The sequence below is a fragment of the Zingiber officinale genome, chromosome 6A (assembly GCF_018446385.1).
Source record: "Zingiber officinale cultivar Zhangliang chromosome 6A, Zo_v1.1, whole genome shotgun sequence".
Classification (NCBI taxonomy): domain Eukaryota; kingdom Viridiplantae; phylum Streptophyta; class Magnoliopsida; order Zingiberales; family Zingiberaceae; genus Zingiber; species Zingiber officinale.
In genome coordinates, this window is record NC_055997.1 from 63,449,996 (window position 1) to 63,465,473 (window position 15,478).

Here is a 15,478-nt window from a genome sequence, read left to right on the forward strand (position 1 = left end):
TTTATATAATGGTGGTAAAAGGTAAATACGTTCATCCCCAGCACCCCACCAATTCGTCTCAGGGCCAACACGAAAGAGATAAATTACGAACGACTATTAACATTTAGAATAATAATTAACACATAAGGAAAGTATTACCTCGGCTATATCGAAATTTAAACTTCTGACCTTAAGAATTGACAAAAGGGCGCGCACACAGAGATTTAGAAAATTTCCATATCATACATCGTACTTTAATAGTACTTTAAGAATAATCAAAGAAGATTTGGAAAATTTCCATATCACTTTAAGAATAATCAAAGTTACATTGATTTGGATGACCTTCCCATTCTCCCCTCCTACTAACACTAACTTTTTAAATTCTTTCCGCTCTTTTTCATGTACAACTTTCCTATCTTTTATTTCTTCCGATTAAACTTTTCTTTTCACTCTCTCATTTGTCATGCAACAATCTACGATGCTGGTTTTTAAAAATCAGGACCACAATTTAATTAGGCTAGTACCGTGATGATGGTGATTTCTAAAAAATAGCATTACCAAGATCAACTTGATTCTTGTCTCTTTCAGATCAGGTTTAACGTGGTCCTGTGATCTCTAGAAGATCAAATTTAAATGTTCTAATTGAAAATTAAAATAATACTGGAACATTTATGGGAAGCTTGAAATAAGTAATAGGAAATACCTTTGAACTTCTTATAATCTCAAAAATTCACACGACCTGACATAAATATAATCTTAGCTCTCTATATCAATTCATAAATTTTAATCAAAATTCATTGAAAAATATAAACTATTTGAATTTATATACTTAGGTCCGTCCGTCCATCCATCCATCCATTTAGTTGAATAAAGTGAGAGAAAGTTAGATATGAAATCAAACATGGGTTCTAATCAATAAAAATTGTGGAGCCTAGTCGGGACAGACTAGGCGCATATCAGGACGAAATCAGATCAGGCCCCACTGGATTCTAGTCTCTAGAAGACAAGCCCACTTCGAGACTGATCTAAAACCAGACCAGGCCCAAGGCCTGATCTGAGACCAGACGTGTCTCCTTTGCAGCTCCTTGCCGTTTAGACATCATGGTGTTTCTGCTTAAATGGATGGAACGAAAATTTGTAAATTAATTAATCTGTTGTCAAAGCAGTTACTGGTTCTGAAACTGAAACAAAAAGCCAAGGAGACAGGACTGAGCTTGGTCTGGACTCCTATCAAGTCCAAAGTGAATTTGGCCTCTTAAAAATAAGGATCAAGTTGGGCTTATCTATCCTCAAATCGGTCCAAAATGATCTTGATATTTCGATACTAAGCTCATAGTTTTCCTATTATATTTATCTTCCTCTTACTCAATTTTACTAAATGAGTGTAAATTTATATAAATCTAAACAAATCTAGCAATAAATTTCGATTAAAACTTACTAATCATATAGAAAATTGAGATTATATTTGTTTTAGATCCGGTAAATTAAAAATACTCTATTATTATGTTAACTTTCAGTTCAAAACAGGATCTCCTAAAGATCAACATCATGTTAGACCTGATCCTCTACCGACCACGTTGGCCTGATATGAAGGTAGTTCAAGACCAACTCTGGTCTCCCCACCACCACGGTTCTGGTTTTTAGAAACCAGAAACATCCATGCAAATAAGAAAAAAAATAATTAGATAAAAAGGAAGAGAGGAAAGCTATGTGCAAAAGAAAGACGGAAAAGAAATTAAAAAAAATCAACTTTGTAGGAGTAGAACGAAAAACCATCCAAATCAGTATGCCCTTTAATTATTCTCAAAATATGACGCCTCGTTTGAGAAATTCTCAAATATGTAGGTGTCCTTTGATCAATTCCCGTAATTTACAAGTTCTAAAGTGTTTTGAATGATTCCAATTTTTTTTATATCGAGTTGAACTAATTGAGCCAACCTGACCTTGTGACCTAAAATGATTGCATAAGCCAAATTGAACTACTGAAGAAAGGAAATTAGATGAGCAAATGAATAAAACAAGTGAAATTATGAAAAATAATCATTAATTTAATGCACATGAACCAATTATACAAACTACCAATCCACTCATTAATACTACTCTACTAATGCTATAAATCACTTCACGTCACTTCCACTACCATTCGTAGGGCTGTAAATAAATCGAGTCAAGCCGAGTTTTGGAGTGTTCAAGCTTGTTTGATAAGATAACCGAGTCAAGTCGAGCCGAGTTTAAAATGAACCAAGCTTTTGAAATGAGTGTTCAAGTTTGACTTGATTTATTTTTTATAAACTTGAGCTTGTTTGAAGTTTGACTTAAATTTGGTTCATTTAGATGTTATCAAACTCTCAATTCAAGCTTGGCTTAAACTTGGTTTGTTTAGATGTTATCAATCTCTCAATTCAAGCTTATTTGATTGTTTGAAATTTTTGATTGTTTGATTGATTATTAAAATTGATAATTTAAATTTATTTATTTATTTTATTTTATTATTTAGCATATTAAAAAGAATTTTATTAATAAATATAGTTCATGAACATTGTTCACGAACGTTAACGAGTTAAACACATATGTATTCAAACTTATTTGTTTAGATTAACGAACTGTTCAAGCTTATTTGTTTAATTAATCTTATATATATTAAACGGACATAAACAAACTCTTACCAAGCAAAACACCAAGCTTGTTCACGAACGCTTGATTCATTTACAGCCTTAACCATTCGATCCCCTCCCAGTCATAGATTTCACATGATTTTAATTAACCAACATAATCAAAATAAGCAAACAAATTTGCCGGAATCAGCAAATGCGAGGAATTGTTAAATTTTCCCCGTGTAATAAATAAGGTTGCCATTAGGAAGAAAAACAAAATCATCAACATATAAATCACATAAAAAAAATGGCAGGAAGTTGCTGTTTCCTATGCTACAAAATCCCGTTTGCATTAGTAACAAGATTACAACTACCACTTTATGCTGTATCGCGATCTATTAACTTGGAGATCATACTGATTCAACCTTATCTGTTACCTTATATCTATTGTCAGCAACATCCAAGCCTGAGGCCTGAAGTAGCTTTCGCTTCTTCACTAAACGAATTGCGGTGTTCCTGTCGGTGAGAGTCTCTTCGTGATTTGGCTGCAGACAACTTTTGTTAGAGCCTTAGAATCAAGCCATTAACAAAAATGAAAACAGAACTGTGCTTCTTCACGACAGTCATGTTGAGAAGATTGGTGGGAATCACAATGAAGCATACTAAAGAAATTTGATATTGCAAGTTAAGGTGAATGAACCAGTAGAGAGTTGCGCTCACCTTGATTTCAAGCGCCCTATCAAAACTTTCAATTGCTGAATCTGGCTCTCCGAAGTTTAGTTGTGCTCGGCCAAGGGTGATCCATGCCTACAAGAATAAATACTTGATTATGTTAAAACCATTGATATTTTGATAGAACTATGAAATTTGAAATAAAACCATCCAGTTATATCAGATAGTTGATCTGTACGAGTCCAAATATGAAATAACAGAGTAAAAATATGTTTTGACAAGGTTGAGTCTGAAATCCACCATTAGAAATGGAGTTGTGGGCTTTCCATATATGTTATCTGAAAAAATTACCTCAAAACAACCTTCAAAATCAGATATTCAGTAAAATATATGTACTTTTAAAACTAATTCTGTGAGTAAAGAAGGCATTGATTTAATCTTTGTTTCTAGGTAGGCCGCCTATTTTGGTTTCAATATTTTTTGGTTTATTTGAAACTATTTCCCAACCAACCTCACTAGCTTCAGCGTTGAAACTAGGTTTTGTTCATCAACAGCCCAATTAAATCAAAATGTTTGACTGAGCAACAAATATTTCAAGAAATGTTTTCTCTGTTTATTAGGGTGGAACCAGAATGCATAGATCAAGAAAAATTCAAAGCAGCAAGGAGCTCAAAGGCTACAAGAATAGAACTAGTATGAATGACAAGGCAACTTACCATTATCCCACTCAAAACTTTCTAGGTTCAAACAGCATGCCTAATTATTACTATGAACACCAAAAACAAAAGAAACTTCTTATGCTGAGTCACATACCTCACACCATAAAGGTTCCAACTCTGTAGCTTCTGTAAACAATCACAAACAGGATAATTTAAAATTGTAGAGCTGAAAAGTGCATCCATTAAATACTTCAAGCATGAACTAAATGCAAAAAACAAAAAGGCACCCTAACAAAAAGAGCAATGGGAAAAATGACATGAATATTACAGTCTCGCTATTAAGTATACACTTATAGCTTTGCATAAAGCTTGATGGAGAGATAAGATTCATTAGCCTACAAATACATTTTTCATAAGCAACTTCTGAAAGAAATTCACAAAACAAACACAACTACAGTTGCATGTTCAAACAAATAAGCAATATGCAGTTTTCACTTTCTTATAACTATATGATATTTAATAAATGGCTTAATAAGCTACATGTCAGTTAATGTTAATATGAGATGTCTTTGGTAATTTTGATCAAAAGTTAATCATTTAAGTGTCCTTTCTAATCTTAATACACAAATTTACACAAACAATTTTACATGTCAGTTAATATGGCATGTCTTTTGATGGGATACCTTTTAAGATTCCACTCTCTAACCCCAATACACACAAATTTTCACAAACAGGATGCTCCAATTTAAATCATCAAGGAATCAAAAGACAGAAACTGTCTCTTCAATTTCTATCCTTTATTCGCAGATCATTTTTTATCTTTTCTTAGAAAATTAAGTGCAGATCAAGGTATGCTCTTTTCCATATAATGTGAAATATCATGAAGTTATAATATTTCTGGGTATGATTTTTTATTGTTATGCTTATTGATTTTGCACAACTTCTAACTTCCTTGTGGTAGCCATGTTTAACAACTCATGTTGTTGCATTTAAATTTATATTGTAACCTGGATTCATTGTCGATTACAACAATACACTGGAGTATCATTCTTGATGGTTCTGAAATCAATTTCTCTGATTGATAAGTGCACTTTGTGATGAATTTGGTTTTGGCATTTATTATGAGATTAGCACCATGTATCATCCACCAACTATTCATTCAAAAACACCACTCACAAATTGCTGTATTAATTAAATCAAGTCAAAGATTAAGATAGAATAGATCCGTATTTAATGGATAGACTTTGAATAAATGAATAAGGGGGCAACTCGGTGCACGAAACTTCCGCTATGCGGGGTCCCGGAGAAGGATCCATTGTACGCAGCCTTACCCTGCTTTGCAAGAGGCTGTTTCCAGAATTCGAACCCGTGACCTTTTGGTCACAAAGCAACAACTTTATTGCGCCAAGGCTCGCCTTCACTTTGAATAAATGAATGGCTGGGTTAAATCTAGAAGCATTATTTTAGGATCGATTTTCATTCCTACTGCTATATAAAGACATGTTTAACATATGGTTTTTATCAAGTTTGGTACATCATCAATAAAGAGTACATTTGTTTTCCACTACTATATTTTGTCCCTTCTTCAATTGAGTTATTGCTATCAGAGTGGTATCAGAGCCGGAAACCTTCTAGCTTGAATTATTTTTCAAGTAGTAAAATATGACAAACGATTTTAATGTTATTTGGTCCGGTCCCAAATTAGATGGGAAGCTCGATTATAATTATTAGCAGATAATGATGTCTACACATTTGAAAGCTCAAAATCTTTGGAGTTCTATTGATCCAGGTCTTTTAGAAGGAGCCGATGCAAACTCTCAATGTCGAGATCAACTCACTCTAGGACAAATTCATCAAGGAGTAGATTAATCAATTTTTGGCATGATAGCCAATGCCAATACAACAAAGGAGGCGTGGGATATCTTAAAATTGTCATACAAAGGAGTTGATCGAGCACAAAAATGAGATAACCTCTACAAAAACAGTTGAGCAATATTTTGCACATCTTACTGATCTTGTTAATAAAATGAGATTATATAGAGATAAAATTGGAGATGACGCCGTAGTTGATAAAGTTCTTCGAACCATACCATTGAAGTATGATCATGTGGTGGCCTCAATTCAAGAATCACGTGATATTTAACTGTGATAATTGCAGAATTAAAAGGTATGATAGAAAGTCACATTGACAGGATCCAAGCAAGACGGAAATACCAACAAATGAAGAAGCTTTAAAGAGTCAGGTTACTCTTAACACGACTGACTCTAGTCAAAGAGGAGGAGCATTCAATAGAGGACGTGGAAGATGAAGAGGAGGATATAAAGGAAGAGGTAATTACTCAAATCAAGGAAAAGGTGGAGATAATGTCAAGCAAGATAAGTTTCCGTTTCACTGCTATAATTATAGAAAATATGGGCACAAGATTGCAGATACAAGAAATTCAACAATTGTGGCAATCAAGCAGACATTGCTGGAAATTATTGCGAGAACTCTAATGAGACTGAAACTTTACTTTTAGCTAGTAACGTTTTACCTGCAGATGAGAACGTATGATTTTTAGATACTGGATGTAATAACCATATGTGTGGAAGAAAAGAGTTATTCTCGAAGATAGGTGAATCAGTTTAATCAGAGGTTACTTTTGGAAATAAGACAAAAGTACCAATTTTGGGAAATGGTAAAATTTATATTCAGTTGAAAGATGGTTCCCAAAATTTTATATCTGATATCTTTTATGTTCCTGAACTTCACCAAAACTTATTATTATTAAGTATGGAACAATTATTAGAAAAGGTTCTAAAATATGCATTACTCAAGGGTGTTGTACCATTACAGAGGGAAAAGGAAAGTTGAAAGCAAAGGTAAAGATGTCTCAAAATCGATTATTTCCTTTGAACCGTCACCATAAATTTCTTTCTTGCTTTAATTGTAAGATTTTGGATGATAATTGGTTATGGCATATGTGTTTTGGCCACTTTCATTTTTCGGGGTTAAATTATTTAGCAAGAAAGAAACTTGTTTTTTAGATGCCTGATATTGTGAAACCTAATCATGCTTGTGAGACTTGATTAATTGGGAAGAAGCATAGAGAACCTTTTCGTGTAGGAAAGTCATGGAGAGCCACGAAGTCGTTAGAACTTGTTCATTCAGATTTGTGCATAGTGAAAATTCCATCACTTGGACGTAATAAGTATTTTATTACTTTTGTTAATGATTTGAGTTGAAAAACTTGGGTTTATCTTCTACATCAAAAGTCAGAAGCATGTGATATTTTCAAGCAGTTTAAGCCATTTGTTGAAAAACAAAGTGGGCTTGAAATCAAAATCTTAAGAACTGACATAGGTAAAGAATATATTGTTTGTGTTATTTTTTAAAGAAGCATGATATTCAACATCAAATGACAGCTAGATATACTCCACGACAAAATGAGGTGGCTACGAGAAAAAAATAGAATTGTTATGGACATGGTAAGATGTATGTTGAAATCAAAAAATCGGCCTAAGCATTTCTGGCCAGAAGCTATATCTTGTGCTATTTATGTGCTGAATTGGTGTCCACCAAGAAGTGTTCAAGATAAGACACCTGAGGAAGCTTGGAGTGGAAGAAAGTCATCTATCAACCATCTCAAGATCTTTGGTTGTTTGCCATATGCACATGTACCAGATCAGTTGAGGAGGAAACTTGATGATAAAGATGAGAAGTGCATTTTTACGGGTTACAGTGATACATCAAAGGCTTATAAGCTATGTAATCCTGAAACTAAGAAAGTTATTATAAGTCATAATGTGATTTTTGATGAACATGGTAGTTGGAGTTGGTCTATTGAAAAAGGAAAGTCAATTGTTGTTCTTGGTATTCCCAATGACCTTTTGGATGAGCAGCCTACTCAAGATAATGTTCAGGCTTCTGCACAATCTGAATCATCAACTAGGAGATCACAATGTGAGTGCCAATTACCAGTTCGCTTGCAAGATTATGTATTAAGTAATGATAATGACTTATCTGATGAAGAAATTATTCAATTTGCTCTTTTTGCAAATTGTGATCATATATCTTTTGAGGATGCTACTACAAAAACTTCATTGGCTGAAGGCAATGGATGAGGAAATTCATGCCATTGAAACAAATGGAACTTGGGAATTGACTGAATTACCTCCAAGAAAAGAACTAGTTGGAGTAAAGTGAGTTTACATGACCAAGTATAAGTCAAATGGTGAAATTGATCATTTTAAAGTGACAAGCAAAAAGCAGGTATTGATTATTTTGAAGTTTTTGCTCCTGTAAGTAGACTTGATAAAGTGTTCATGCTTATTTCGCTTACGGCTCAAAATATTTAGAAACTGTATCAAATGGGTGTAAAGTCTGCTTTTCTGAATGACTTCTAGGAAGAAAAAATATATGTTGAACAACCTATAGGATATGTTAAGAAAGGGAAAGAGAATAAGATTTATAAATTGAATAAAGCTCTATATGGTTTAAAACAATCACCGAGAGCATGGTATAGTTGTATTGATTCTTACTTTGTTGAAAATGGTTTTTTGAGATGTCCTTATGAGCATGCTTTGTATGTTAAATATACTATATAGTGATACACTCATAGTATGTCTTTATGTTGATGATCTAATTTTCACCGGAAAGAACTTAAAGTTAACCACAGAATTCCGGATGGCTTTGGTTAGTAAATTTGAAATGGCAAAGATGGGCCTAATGAGTTATTTCCTAGGACTTGAAGTTATTCAAATGGATGATGAGATTTTTGTCTCACAAAAAAAATATGCTTCTGATATTTTGAAAAGGTTTAGAATGGAGTGCTCCAAGCCATTTTTACTCCCGTGATTGAGAAGATGAAGTTGTCCAAAGATGAAATTGGTAAGAGTATGGATGTTACAGCTTATAAAAGCTTGATCAGGAGTCTAAGATATTTGGTTGCTACGAGACCAGATATTTCTTTTGGAGTTGGAGTACTTAGCAGGTTTATGAAGAAACCAAAGGAGTCATATTGGGTTGCAACAAAGCGAATTCTAAGATATGAAAGGTACATTTAATGATGAAATTTTTTATTTTACTAAAAAAACTGAAACTTGTTGGATATACAGACAGTGATTGGGCTAGAGATGTTGAGTAGAAAGAGTACGTCAAGATATACTTTCCATCTAGGTTCAGCTATATTTTCTTGGTCTTCTAAAAAACAGCAAGTGGTAGCACTTTCAACAACAAAAGCAGAATATATTGCGGCAACAAATTGTGCTACACAAGCAATTTGGCTAAGAAAATTTTTTGAGTTTCTACAACACAAACAAGATGACCCTACAATAATTTTCTGTGATAACAAGTCAACAATTGCATTATCAAAGAATCCAGTCTTCCATGGTCGTAACAAGCATATGGATATCAAGTATCACAAAATCAAAGAGTGGGTTGCTGAAAAACAAATCAACATCGAGTATTGCCCCAGTGAATGCCAAGTTGCAGATATCTTTACAAAACCAATGAAGACAGAGACTTTTCTCAAGCTGAAGAAGGCGATTGGGATGTCTAACCTTTGTGACTTGGTTTAAGGGAGACTATGTTGTATTAATTAAATCAAGTCAAAGATTAAGATAGAATAGATCCGTATTTAATGGATAGACTTTGAATAAATGAATGGCTGGGGTTAAATGTAGAAGCATTATTTTAGGATCGATTTTCATTCCTATTGCTATATAAAGATATGTATAACATATGGTTTTTATCAAGTTTGGTATATCATCAATAAAGAGTACATTTGTTTTCCACTACTATATTTTGTCCCTTCTTCAATTGAGTTATCGCTATCACAAAGGTTACAGAGTATGTTGTAATGTTTAAGACAATTATTTATGACAACCTAATGGTAATTGCGATGGCAATGGCCCAATCAATATTCTTTTGAAGTTTAAAGAATAAATATCAAAAAATGGTTGAAGCCAAGGCCTCAACAATTAATAGCAGGTGCTAGTAGAATGTTGTAATCCTGAAATGAAAAATGTGGAAACAATACTGCATGTTGTAGATTGGAATTAAGAAAATTTTCAAACTGAACATAATTGTTACTTAAACAATGATAATTTTTAGTTGTAAAGTAGTAAGCAAATTGATTGCCTCGTATTCAATTTTAAGTGGTAAACTATTCTAAGCTAAGAGAAAACCAAAATTCGGGTTGGTTGAGTGCAAAACAAGTATTTTGTGATTTCTTGATGCATTTCTCCTCTTATTTCACATAAAAATAGCATTATGAATGACAAATATTAGGGAGTAGCATTAAACATCCACTGAAGAGGCAAAAACCTAAAAGGCTTGGTTATATGCACAATACATTCAGAGAAAAAGATAATGATGACTTGGACCAATACTCAAATAACACAGTGAAATGCAGCACATACTTCAGTTTCAAGGCTAGCGAATAAGAAGATTTGGAACATACGTGTGGCTGCTTTTATAGCATTCCATGAATCACCTATTTCAAGTAAAATTTGTGCCTTCTGTTCGTGTAATACTGCATTTTTTGGTTCCAAGGACACTCCAGCCTCCCACTTTCCTAGAGCTTCATGGTATTTTCCATCCTAGAGTCAAAATTTTAACAAGCTAGAAATTTAACCACATTTAATCCCCTCAAAAAAAAAAATAAAGCAAATTGCAGTAACCATTGATTTCCTACAGTCATAGCTTGATTTACTTTCTTTGTAGAAAAGTACAAGAAGAAAGCTCTCTTGTGAAAGAATATTCTTAATTAAGCCCTGCATTTCTGCTTTCCCAAACTTCCTTTTTCTTCATGAAACCTTGAGATTAGTTTTGCATTAGTAAGCCTCAGACTTAGCCTCTTGCACTAGGGACATTGAAAAATTAAATAAAGCCTAAAAGAGGCTATTTACTTCCAAATTTCTGTTATTGTGGAATAAAGAAGTACAGAATCCTACAAGTAACCAAGAGTTTGAAAAGGAGTACAAAAGTTAAGAGAGGAAGTCCAGCAACGAAACTACTTCTATTAGTTAAATTAACAGAGAAAGAAGAAAATATGCGCTAAAAAACTAGAGGCCCAACAAACAATTTTCTTCCCCGATGAGACAGGGCCATATTGGTATCAGGCATCCCCGAGTGGCCGAGCACACAATATAACAAAATTAGAGCATAAAAAATAACCTCCAAAGGATGTTTGTTTCAAACAAACAACATGATGATCAACAAGAGAAATAATTCTTTCATTTAGTATACTGAGAAAAAAGAGGCGGAATTTGAGGATAAGCTACCTCCGCGAGCTGATTCCCCTCCGAACGGAAGCATTCGACGAGATTCCTGATGCGATCTTCATTGGTTAGGTCTTCTTGTCCGTCGTTGAGGTTTTTACTGTCAGCTTCGCCTCCTGCAGCGGTGCTGGCCTCGTCTTCTCCCTTATCGAATGGAAGATCTGGATTGAGGGTTATTGGCAGCTGGCGAGACCGCTTCTTCCCGCCTATTCCGCCGCTGACGCCGCCCGCCTTCGCCTTGTTCTTCCAGACTATCTTCATGCTTTTCAGTTTCGTCTCACTCGCTGTGGTGGCAAAAGGTCAAGCCGCCATAGCGGCCCCTCCCATTCTGAAAACATTCTGACGGAGGATAAATTACGGGATTTATTCAATTTTAGTTGAGCGGCGTTTCGTACTAAATAGCACCTATCAAAAATCAAAACATCCCTTTTGATTACAAATTGTGGGGGAAAAAAAACGCAAAACACTTGCTCCAGCGCCCCCGCTGTATCCGACTCAAGGTCATCACAGAAAAGATAAATCGTAGCATTTGAGCGGACATGTGATGGACAGGGTATAATACGAAGATAGAAAATTTATTCCCCAACTGTCCCGAAGATCGATCCTGCCGTCTCATTGTGACAAGTTCCGACATATATCAACCTTTTGATTACAAAATTCTCTGCTGCAAGGAGGATTTGTAATCAAAAGAGAGTATTTGTGTTAAAACCTCTCCCAAATATTTTCTAAGTGTATTCATAATAATATTAAATATTTCTTTTAAATATTTATAATTTTTTTTATATCATCAATTAAATATCTCATTCTTTAAATATTATAAATTTAATAATTAAATATTTCTCCAATCAAATATTTATATTCCCACCTACCAAATATTTCATTCTCAAATATCTTAAATTTCATATGATTTATGTTATTGCACATTGATCATAAATTAATTGCTGGCTTATTCTCTATTACAGAAACTAGGAAGAGAAACATCAGAATATATTATAGAAACTTTCATTGATATTCTTCATTTAAAATCAAATTTCATCTTCTCCTCAAATTTGTTCAAGTCTTTTCCTGATTAGTTTTTGTTTCATTTTTTAATAAACAAGAAAAGATAGATATGCTGGAATATTGCACTGAATTTATTTTTCATTTATGTTAGTTACATTAGTACTCTTTTGATGCATTGTTAAAGCTACATAATAGTAGATCAATTGATCAAGAACCCAGTGACTCCATCACAAAGTTCCATCACGATCTATAAATTTAATAATTAAATATTTCTCCAACCAAATATTTATATCCCGTCTATCAAATATTTAACTCTCAAATATTTTAAATTTCATACGATTTGTGTTATTGCACATTGATCATAAATTAATTGCTGCCTTATTCTCTATTACAGAAACTAAGAAGAGAAACATCAGAATATATTACAGAAACTTTCATTGTTACTCTTCATTTAAAATCAAATTTCATCTTCTCCTCAAATTTGTTCAAGTCTTTTCCTGATTAGTTTTCATTTTGTAATAAACAAGAAAAGATAAATATGCTGGAATATTGCACTGAATTTATTTTTCATTTATGTTAGTTACATTAGTACTCTTTTGATGCATTGTTAAAGCTACATAATAGTAGAGCAATTGATTAAGAACCCAGTGACTCCAATATTTGAGATCTTGAGCTACTTTATGCTAATGATATGATCTACTCAAAGACCTAATTTTTCTTTGCGCTTAATAGGTGCAAAATTCCATGACAAAGTTCCATCACGATCGAATAATAGTCTACTATACTTCTCAACTAAGTGTGGATGTGATCATGGTGAATTAGAATTGATGGACTGAGGTGCCTTTGCTTGTCATGTATGCCTTTTTGTTCCAATTTAGGAGTATTCTTTGAACTAAAACAATCACCGTAAGGCTGTCAATTCATCGGCCTGTTCAATGATGTCGAGCAATGAGAATCCATGTCGTAGTACTTATCATCTTTTTGATCGCAATGCCATTCATCTTGAAGACCACTGACCTGTTAGGCAAAGCCCCTAAAGATGCTTCCTCTACTTTTTTTTTTTTTTAAGTATGCTTGCTAAGTCAGCTCCTCTTTTGGTCATGGCTGAGTACTAAAGTGAAGATTTTGCAATCTAAAATTCTGAACCATCTTTGTGTTTACAGTTTCTAGTATAGTTAAAAAACCGAAACCGACAAATCAAAGTGAACCAAGTTATTCTTCGAGTTGGTTCCCCTTATAGAACCAGTTCAACGATCATATATAGGCTTTTAAAACTATACATAGTGGGTTATGATATATAAATCATGAGACAATAGAAGACCACCACTCACATCGTTTCAAACAACTCTTTCTTCCTCCTTTAACCTTTAGAAAAGATGAACACTTCAACTCCACTAAGCATACAATCATTAGGAACCAAAGTTTTGAATCTTTTTTTAATGTCCAGTCATAGGTATGGAATTCTTGCTTCATTAATGTTCTAAAAAGAAATCTGAAAAGGAGGCTCCATTTATTCCCTTTTTACGATTGATCACGTGGAGGATTTTTTTTATTATTATTTTTTAGTTTTTTTTGGCAGTTCACAATTCCAAAGAGACACTAATCAATTAAGGAAGATGCCACCAAATGATTATCTAAGATAGAGAAAAAAAAAAGAATTTTCAAAAATATTTTCTAACGGTGATTTACCAAAGAGCATAGGCAATTTTACTTTTCCCCCAAACCATGTAGGCATTTTGGAAATGTCCAAATTGCGTAGTCAGCCATGTGTAAAATTCCCAGTTTACCCTTCTGAAGCAAAAAAAAAAAAAAAAAAAAAAAAAAAAAAGGAGCATTCCTAACCGTGAAGATGTCTTTCTCAAAAAAAAAAAAAAAAAAAAAACGACCTGCATACGAAGCAAAGGCAATCAATAGCGAACAATGAAGGCAAATTTCCGGTGAATGGTGTACGTAATTTTTTCGATGAACTGTTAACTTCTGCTATGCGAAAATGTCTAATAGGGACGAGGCGACAAAAGTCGGGTCGGTGGGGTCTATTTTTCGACTAACAATACAGGTTATAGAAAACGTGCAATGTTGCATAGGTAAAAAAATCATCACTCAAGTTTAGTATCCTATAACTTTTTGGAAACTTTGCAGGTTATTGTACATGGAAAAGAAAAGATGATCGGAAAAAATCTAACAAATGTAGCTCCGGTGCAAGTTCTTCTTCGACAAACAGTAAGTGTATACCTCCGACGGTCTCAATGAGGTAGTTGCTTTCGACCACATAATTCCCTCATAACCATGAAGTTAAAAGCGATGAAACTTACCTCCAAGCAGTGGCTTTATTTACTAGTTGTCTATTATTGGATTTGAGAAAGATTGAAGGGAGGTGGTATAAGCAAGTGTAACGTGAAGTTCAAAAAATTGAAGTAGTTGTAAAATACTTTGAACCAGCCTTCCAGAGATGCTGTAAACTTGGTTAGGCGACTATAATATTATGAGATTATGACATGTTTTAAAAGGATGGATATATTGATCTAGAAGAAAGTCTGTTTGGAATATCCCTCAAGTGGAAGTTGATTGATTTAATTAAATCTAAGGTTTATTTCATTAACCTAGGTATATAAATCTAAATCTAAGTTTTAATCCTTTCAATTTTGCCCTATTTCCCCGATCTCCCCTTCATCGTCGACCCCTTTTCTTCCTCTCGAAGCCTCTGCATCTCCGATCCACCACTGCCCCCTTCTGTGCATGAGGCTAGATCGGTGATGCCACAGCGACCGTCGATCCCTCATCCTCTCCTTCTTGTGCTTGTGTTGTCTGATTCACCCAACGCTACCGACCTCATAGCACTGGCTGCCACATGTCCAACTGTCGATGTTGTGTGTCCTTCCCGCCACGGGTCTAGCCCGGACGCTGCCTCCTGCTCACAAGCAACTGAAGTTGGACACCGGTCCTCTCTTCAGTCGACAGTTGATGGGGATTGAAGTCGAACTCCACCACGGACAACGTCGTAGTTGCTCTTGCCATTTTCGTTACTGTGGTCACTGTCGGAGAGTTGAGCCACCACTTTCCACCTCCCTTGCACCGGCCAGTGTAATCATGACTACCACCTCCCTTGACTATAGTCGCAACCACCACAGTAGGCCACGGGTCCTTGAAGTTGTGAGTTCTGCCGGCAATCAAATTTACTATTGCTGGTCTTTGCTTTGAAGGTAGTCACAACCGCTGGATCTCCGAACGTGAGCCACCATCAACAATCATCGATAGGGTAAACCCTAACTAAACTCAACTTCCTTGCTTCAATTGATAGAGTGAAATGCA

The 15,478-nt window shown here is 34.5% G+C and overlaps 1 protein-coding gene across 1 annotated transcript; it reads right to left on the bottom strand.

The window, feature by feature from the left end:
* Positions 1 to 2,834: 2,834 nt before the first annotated feature.
* Positions 2,835 to 11,535, bottom strand: LOC121996451 (tetratricopeptide repeat protein 33-like). Its single transcript, XM_042550434.1, has 5 exons — positions 11,171 to 11,535; positions 10,348 to 10,486; positions 4,059 to 4,090; positions 3,294 to 3,380; positions 2,835 to 3,118 (listed from the first exon to the last, which is right to left on the bottom strand). Exons 1-5 carry the CDS (start codon positions 11,426 to 11,428, stop codon positions 2,984 to 2,986), a joined length of 651 nt encoding a protein of 216 aa, XP_042406368.1. The 5' UTR covers positions 11,429 to 11,535; the 3' UTR covers positions 2,835 to 2,983.
* Between the last annotated feature and the right edge of the window lie 3,943 nt (positions 11,536 to 15,478).

Bases quoted from the DNA above. Each gene is read 5' to 3' on its own strand.
- LOC121996451 (XM_042550434.1), bottom strand. From the start codon at position 11,428: ATGAAGATAGTCTGGAAGAACAAGGCGAAGGCGGGCGGCGTCAGCGGC. The intron at 10,487-11,170 runs GTAGCTTATCCT...TTTTGACTCTAG, and splicing joins AGGGGAATCAGCTCGCGGAG to GATGGAAAATACCATGAAGC. The intron at 3,381-4,058 runs GTATGTGACTCA...TTATTCTTGTAG, and splicing joins TGGAACCTTTATGGTGTGAG to GCATGGATCACCCTTGGCCG.